This window comes from Phlebotomus papatasi, chromosome 1 (assembly GCF_024763615.1).
Source record: "Phlebotomus papatasi isolate M1 chromosome 1, Ppap_2.1, whole genome shotgun sequence".
Lineage (NCBI taxonomy): Eukaryota > Metazoa > Arthropoda > Insecta > Diptera > Psychodidae > Phlebotomus > Phlebotomus papatasi.
Window position 1 is genome coordinate 49,322,340 of NC_077222.1, and position 8,393 is coordinate 49,330,732.

The 8,393-nt window shown below is 33.3% G+C and overlaps 1 protein-coding gene across 1 annotated transcript; it reads left to right on the forward strand.

Annotated features, from left to right (window-relative positions):
* The first annotated feature begins 369 nt into the window (after positions 1–369).
* Positions 370–7,987, forward strand: LOC129805282 (gustatory receptor for sugar taste 43a). The gene is made up of 8 exons (XM_055853100.1): positions 370–1,000; positions 1,122–1,176; positions 1,450–1,582; positions 4,833–4,995; positions 5,135–5,410; positions 7,156–7,514; positions 7,625–7,720; positions 7,825–7,987. Exons 1-8 carry the CDS (start codon positions 844–846, stop codon positions 7,912–7,914), a joined length of 1,329 nt encoding a protein of 442 aa, XP_055709075.1. The 5' UTR covers positions 370–843; the 3' UTR covers positions 7,915–7,987.
* The last annotated feature ends 406 nt before the right edge of the window (positions 7,988–8,393 follow it).

Genomic DNA, 8,393 nt, shown 5'->3' on the forward strand with positions numbered 1-8,393 from the left:
CGTTTCAGTTATATAGTGTCAATGCAAGATATTTTATCTGTATAAAGTTCTTTAAATGATTGTTATATTTTCAATCAGTTTTCAATTTTATATTGAGAAATCGGAATTCATAACTTTTCCAAAGTAAATAACAATATTAAAAATTCATTGGAATTTTTATTTTCATAGTGAAAATAAAATATTCTAAATCGTTAAAACTATATTTTTCTTCTAAAGCCAAGCACAATCCAATTCAGCAAAAAATGTGCTTGTCAACAAATAAACGTGACTGATTCTATTTCCACAAAATAATTCATACAATATTAAACTATAAACTATATAGAACACTATTTTATCAAAATAGCCACGTAGATTTTTATTTCTCTGCTCAGAACGTTGTTTCTATCGACAATAACAGATCATGGGAAAATTTATTGACCCATTCACCATATAGAGAGGGTTACAAATTGCGTTTTAACATGAAGTGCATTTTTTATCACCGTAAATGATAAACAGTGCGTTTAAACTTCAAGTGGGAAAAAAGCATTTGTTTAAAAACAACGAAAAAATTAGATACAATCTGTGGTATTTATATCTGCAAAAAAATCGGCTATGTTTGGAATATAAAAGCCATGCAAGGAAAGTGTTACCTTTCAGTTGATTTTCTGTGGTTTTTGTGAATATTTTTTCGTGAGCAGATTGAAACATTGCCAAGGTACGGAAGGTGTTGGGAGAAATCTCTAGGGAATTGTGCACTAAAAGTATAGACATTTGTGAGGTGAAGTGGGTGGTAAATTTTGAATGAAACAGTCTGATGGATAACAATGATTTTTTATTCAACACTTTCAACTGAGAGGAAACACCATGGAAATCTCTAAAACAACGACAGCAATTTTTTACGTGAGCCGATTTTTTGGCTTGGCCCCATACCAAATAATACGCAATGCCAAAGGGCATATTATTGACTATAGCAAAGGAAATACATGGTATATATATACCATACTCGTTATTTTTACAGCAGGTAAAGTTTCCATCCCCCGCACTAAGGCAGTGATTTTTTTTGTTCCGAAGATATAAGAAGAAAAAATGTGATTGTGATGCTATAAGATGCCACACAATTGACATCATTTTCCCTCCAACAGATATTTTAACATTCTATGGAATTCATTATGACATGACTTCGAAGAGACCCGTTCGGTAAGTTTCCACCCTCAACTTCTCTTTCATCACCTTATATCGCCATCCCGCTATTATCATCCCGACATCGTCTTATGGCACGACATAATAAAGTGCTCGATAGAACTCTTCCCATTAACGTGTGTCAGAGAGAATCTTAATATTCGGAAATGACTTCATTTCCCCGAGACTTTCTCAAGACATACAGCGAGATAAGTTTTATTATTTTCTCTCTTGTCATGCCTCTTTCTTAAACTATGTGGGTGTAATGATGGAAAAATACGTCATTAACAGTATGAAGACGGCAACTTCGAGAGTAGTCACTACTTTGGATATTTCTATTATTGCGGCTGCCTCCACATCCGGTGTACTTTGTGGTCTCTTTGGTCTTGCAAGGACAAGAAAATTCAACCACATTCTCCGTGAGGTAAGTGTATACCCAGCCCACTTAAGCTATTCCTCTCAGAATATCCTCTTTGGATTCCTTCAGTCACTTTACTCAATTAATTGGAGCATTCAGAATGAAAATGATATAAACCACAGAAATTCCTTTATTATTGTGCAATTTATTAAGCTTACTATAAGCATTTATATAGGTATCACAAGAAATGATAAAATGCTCAGCTATCGATAGAGACTTGTTTCAAAAGAGGGATGGAAAATAGGGTGTAAAGTCTTCGGAGAAGCCATTAAAAGTCATATTTAAAAAAGATACAAATAATATTTTTTTTTAATTTTAAACACTTACCGTACTATCACACTAGTATTTTTTTCAATTTGTAAATTCAATTTAATTTTCAGATGAATTGTTCCTATGCGTTATTTTGCATTAAAAATCATTTGAATTAATAGATTTTCGCTTATTTATTGATATAAACTAATACTTGGCCCACCAAAACATGTTAAAATATGCTAAAATAGCATAATTGTGATTGCTCAAATTTATTTCAACTAAGCAAATAAAAATGTTAAAATTGCTCAATTATTCCAATTTTATTGGCGATATAGGCACCCTCATTTTCGATGTTTCTTTCTGCAAATGAGGTCCAACTATGTGAAGTATAGTTCCTCAAATTCTTCAGTAGCCATACGAAGAAAATTGTTGTGTTCAAAAAAATCACCAGTTGCGATATCATCATACATTTTTCCAATGAATCCGTGGGCAGACCTCTCTTTTGGATCCATTTTCTAGCCCACAATCTCTTCCTTTTACCTTGAGACATATTTTTATTGAACATGTATCAATTTGCTGAGTTCAATTTAAAATTAAATTGTTAAAAATCCTAATGTGATAGCACCATTACAGTGAAGATTTATATGGTTTTTTTTTTATTAAATACTAAGTGAAAATAATATAAGAAAATTGAAGAAATAAAACGAAAATGCGATAAACAGTGAGCAAAAAAACTGCACGATTAATTTCTCTTAGTTTTTTTGCTCACCGTTTATCGAATTTTCGTTTTATTTCTTCAATTTTCTTATATTATTTTCACTTAGGGTAAAGTGATATAATTTGGAATTAGTGTTACAAGTTGGACAATTCGCCGGTACAAGTTGGACATGGCTTTTTTCTTGATAAATACAGTACAAAATTTGTTTTTAAGCACAAGGAACCAAATTATAAAACTAAAGCATTAAAAATATACAAATAAAAATGAAGTACTAAATTTATCAAGACAAAAAGCCCTGTCCAAATTGTACCATTGTCCAACTTGTACCACTGTCCAACTTGTACCACTTTACCCTAGTGCTACCGAGTACACTCAGAAAAAAATAGGGGTGCGATTAACTTTTTTCCTCATAAGTTTAACACTTTTTAGGTGTAAAAATATATCAACATTTTTTAATGTTAATTTTACGCCTTATTAAGTAAAATTAACATGAAGAAGGATACCTTTAACCCTTAATACATCTAAAAGAGTAATATTTACACCGATTTCGGATCAATACTGCAGGGTAAAACAAACATTTCCGGAATGTTATTATAACTTTTTCGGATTTCTCTCAGTCAGTGTATGAGATAAGGTAATACGGTAATGGAAAATTTGCGTAAGAATTTCAGTGAAAATGCGTGAATTAACGAAATACGGTGAGGCTACGGCGAGCATTTTAATATCAATGTGATTCTTCTCTATGACGGGTTTTAGACTGGATGTTTAGCCCATTTGCAAATATCTCGGAATCCTAAATAACAAACGATTTTAGCCATTGTTTTCAAAATTTCAATCAATTATTTACCCTTTACATTTCATCATGGGTGAAATATCCAAAAAACAACCTACTTTATTGAAAATTGGTGAGGTTAAGCTATATGGCTTAACCGCAGGTCTGAAGTCTGAAGCTCGTATAAGGGTAAAGGAGCCGTATGATAATTTCCAAAATTCATCGTGTTCTTGAAAAATCAAGTTACACACAATTTTATTTCTCGAACTCTACGGAGAGAGCAGTCTATATAATACCTGGGTTTTTTCACCCTCCCAAAATTTTCACCTTCCATCGCCCCCGGAGACCACTTTTGTCAACAAATTATCACGTTTCAGACGATTTCTGAGAATGCTGTTTGTCCGTCTGTCTGTCCGTCCGACTGTCGCCCTAGAGGCCAAACGGTTAAAGATAGCGACTTGCCCTCCCCTTCCCTTCAAAACTATGTTTTTTTTGGGATTGCTCGAAGAGTGGTCTGATACTTCAGCATTGAAACGGGATCCAAAAGGCCCGAAATACTTCTGGTTCATTCAAGAATATTGTCCATTGCTGGTTGAACCATTGCAGCTTAATGGCACAGCAATTGTGGACTATGCCAAGCCCTAGAAGCCAAGGGATTGCTCAAAAACGCGTCGTGTGATTTTTTTTTTCATTTTTGAATATGTTTAATAACCGGTTTTCAATGTCAAAAGTTAAAAAGCCACTAGAGAGCGTATTTATCAAGCGAATGGGGTCATGTTTGGGCTCGTTGAAAAGGTCTTGGAATTTCCGACAAAACTGATTCGGTTCCAATCGGTTTTGAATTATAACAGATAAATAATTTTTATACCAAATTCAATTAAATTACTCCTGAGGTGTATTTTGGGAAATATTTTGAATGATTTATAAATCGGTTCAAATAGATTGTGAACCGGTAATGAACCGGTCATTTACCGATAAGTAACTTTTGTTCGAAAATAATTTTTATTATTTACTCTTTAAACTATTTCGTGGAATCTATTGAGTGATTTATGAGTCGATTTAAATCGGTTATGTACCGGTAAACGGTAAATGATGCGAAAGTACTTTTGAAGTATAGCATCTAAGTCACGAGTTCGAGCATTTCGCGAAGCCTGGGACTCTTTGCCATCCCTTTTTAAAATTGTTCAATATTACCCCAGTTTTGTTTATATTTTTAATTCCAGAATAACATTTTTATGATGGTCTGTATTCCTGATTTGAGCCAATTTTTATAGTGTTGTAGATTCAAATAAGGAAAGTCATTTATTTTTTGCACTAAACGTCAGAAAAGTCTATAGGATTTTCTTTTACAATTTAGGAAGTGGCTTCGTTATACGTGCCATATTTTTATGAAAAGCGTTTTTTTTTTATTAATATTTGATGAATGATTTTTTATGTAATTTCTAATTTGCTATAATTTCTGGAATTTGTAATTTTACATTAATTTTATGATATTAATATTATATTGCAAACAGGCTGACAGCTACCTCAGCAGCTATACAGAAGGAATAAAGAAGAAACGTCGAGGATTAATAATTCTCTTTGTAACACTCATAACTATGACAATAGTAATTACTGTGGACATAATTGTGTGGATGGAAACGGCTGATAAATTGCGGTCAAAAAAGGTCGATACACGTAAGTGTTTTATTTCTTATTCTAGATATCTCACAAGTACTTTTCCTCCACATAGTGATTATTTAAGCAACAGTCATCATCAATATTAGACGGTCGTGTCTGATATACTAATGAAAGATTTATTATTTATTTAATACAGGGCGAAATGTATGGAATTACTTGTCTATGTATGCTCTGTATTACGTCTTAATGGTATTTCACGTGGTGTTCACTCAATCGGCCCTCGGAATCGCAGATAGGTTCCGCAGTTTGAATAAGGTGCTGCGAAATGTATTTCCCGAGAGCACATTACACCTTACGAAACCCATTGGAGGCATGAAACTCCCCTCTGTACAGAATGTGAGCCAAGCCGTGGATGATCTAGGCAATAAAACAAAGAATGTGGCCACAGCACCAATTACCACCCTTACTGGCAGTAAGTATGTACTCCATATTCGAGGGGGAACATTTTAGGGATGCAGGCGAGTCACCCTTAAATCTCCCGGGGGTGTTCAAGTTTGGGACTCAATTGAGCTTTGTTCCGTGGAATTATGCCATGCAAAGAGAGTTGAATCTGTGGGAAAGTGGGAATTTATTTTGGAATTTTAGCAGAGAGTTGGGGGTTGGAGGACTATTTAACTTTTTCCCCAGACTGATTTAATTCAACTCAAAAAGGTGCTGTGGTATTTGCGTTTAGTCTGAGGGTAGGTTTAAATCCCATGGATTTTTGATATAAATTCTCTGCTTAACGGCTTGTATAATTATAATAGAGAAGCATGTTTAAAATTGCAAGGACCTTCTGTCGTTTGTGCTGATTATGGTCTTTAACAAATAAGAATAAAGCAGTAGGGGAGAACGGGGTTATAAAGATGTTCTGTGATTTATTATAAATTGTTCTTCTAAGGCTAAAGTAAGTAAGTAAGTAAATTACTTTTTTTTTTTTAAAAATAATAGTGAAGTTTAATTTTAAATCGTACAAATCATACCGGTTGACCTCCAATATTTAATTTTAAATATATTTTTTTCTTATTAAAACTGCGATTCTAACCAGAAAAATAACATTTTAATCACTAAGCAAATAACTTTAAACGTTAGGACTAATGCGCTCTATGAACTCTCTTTCATATAATGGTTTTTCATGTATTTCAATTTGACCTCCCACCCCTTACACTTGATATACGCAGGTCTGAAGCCTATCGGCTTATTATTGCCAAGATCCTATTACAAACAGAAACATTTAACAGATTGAAAATAAATATATATCCTCGATAAAAATCTATCACTATAAGTTACATTCTAATGTATAGTTACTATTTAAAAACGCCACAATTTTCTTCAAGAGTCCTGACAGCCTGTGAGCCATGCATACACAGTTCTAGATTTATAACTGGTGTAAATCATCTAAAAATCACCCCAAAATCGATTACAGACAATATAAATATATTTTATTTTCAACAAAAGTGCTAAAGTATTGCTCGATTTATTACTTTAAAAGTTCTTTTTTGTTTCACTTTTTTAAGAATTCAAAAAAAAACTTTAATAACATTTTTTTTTTTATAAACTGATTTGTACAGTGCAACAGAAAAAACGTACAAGACACCATGAGTCATTTTATATCAAAACTTCAGAAATTGTATTAAAATATAAAAAATTGGTTAATTTAATTAATTTATTTATCCCTTTAAGGGCGAGAAGGTCAACAATTGAGGGTCAAAAAAAATCATTTTTTCTAACATTTTAGAGAAAAATACAGCTTTAGAAGACCGTAGCAAAATTTCATTTTTGGGTCAGTGGTGACCCAATCGTCCTTAAAGGGTTAAAGACACTTAGTTATTTTCAATGTTGAAATACAAATTTCATGAAATCCTAACTAAATGATTCTTGAAATTATCGTTCATATGCGCATTTTACTGGAATTTCCTGAGAGAGTTAAATATCCTCAAAGAGCAATAAGGACATAAAAACTGTTAGTTTTTTCGCTTCTTCCCAAGCAATATTTATGATAGTGATAAATCAACGCTTACTTCCGAGACGAGACTAACGCAAAGAGTGAGTTCCTCTTTAGTTGGATTTAACACTGCCTAGGGAATATGTGTGAAAATTGTATCCTTTTGTGGGTGGCGTGTGGGTGGATGTTTAACAAAGTAGAATTTCTGAGCTTGTATGTATATTATTTTGCAGTTGCCGCTCAAGTGGCACCAATAAAATCAGCTGAAATTCTCGAACATCTCATTGATATTCACTCATCACTGGGACAGGCCGTTCACATCATGTCCACAATGTATGGCATTGCAATTCTCACGAGTTTAGTATCGTGTCTTCTGCATGTTGTGGCGACAGCTTATTTCCTGCTCCTGGAAATCCTAGAAGATGGAAGGGGTCTCTTTTTCACAGTACAATTACTCTGGCTCATCGTACATAACGGTAGATTGTTGATGGTGGTAGAGCCATGTCACAGTATCCTCACACATGCGATGAAAACAACGAAAATCGTATGTGACATCCAGAGATATTGCAAAGATCCATCCATAAAGGAAAAAGTTTGTACCATCCATTTTTCTTCACTTACACCCTCTCCCATGGAATGCTAAAGTCTTATCCTTACCCAAGCAAAAGAGGCAGGAATTCATTACAGTTTTCTCCATTCTAGTTGGAAGTATTTTGGAGTCAGCTCGTTGTGCAGAAATCATATTTCACTTTTAGCGCTCTAGGAATGTGCAAAATTGATCGGGAAATTATCACATCGGTGAGTTCATAAAATTTCACATCAAAATTCCATCATTTATTAAAGTTTTTCAATAAATGTCTAACAATTTCTTCATTCTTTGCCATTGCCTCCATCAAATAAAGTTTTTCGGCACAATAGCAACATACCTGGTGATTTTGATTCAATTTCAACGTTCAGACACTTCAACACCTCCACCTCTGGAGGAGGAATAGGTGATATGCCTTTCAAAGTATTTTCTATATATTGAATTTTCAATGATAATGGAATCAATAAATAATTGAGTTATATCATTATTGAAATTAATATTTGATTGATAGGCCCCATCCAAAGGACACAAACACATAAAAATTTTACTTCAACTTTATTACTCTCAAATGTTAAGCTATGTCTGTGCTATATCCTTTCGTTGAGACATAATAACAAATATGTTCTTCAACTCAATGTAAATTTTATTATCATTTAGCACGACAGGAGGTTTCAGGGAAAAAAAAAATTAAATTGCTTGAAAGAAAAATGAAGAAGAAAAACCCCAATGACAAATTTACAACGCAAACACTCTCGAGAGTATTTTTTTTGTGAAAAGTTAGAATTTGTCAAGTTGTTGAAGAAAGCTATTTTATTTTATCACCATGCTGCTAAAATTGTCATAGAGGAAGATGGGGTTACATTATTATGAGCACACAGCAAAATG

What these genes read in the sequence shown, in the direction of transcription:
- LOC129805282 (XM_055853100.1), top strand. Translation starts at nt 844, where the DNA reads ATGGAAATCTCTAAAACAACGACAGCAATTTTTTACGTGAGCCGATTT. An exon ending in ACTTCGAAGAGACCCGTTCG is followed by an intron (nt 1,177 to 1,449) that starts GTAAGTTTCCAC and finishes CGTCATTAACAG; the next exon opens with TATGAAGACGGCAACTTCGA. An exon ending in ATCCATCCATAAAGGAAAAA is followed by an intron (nt 7,515 to 7,624) that starts GTTTGTACCATC and finishes TCTCCATTCTAG; the next exon opens with TTGGAAGTATTTTGGAGTCA.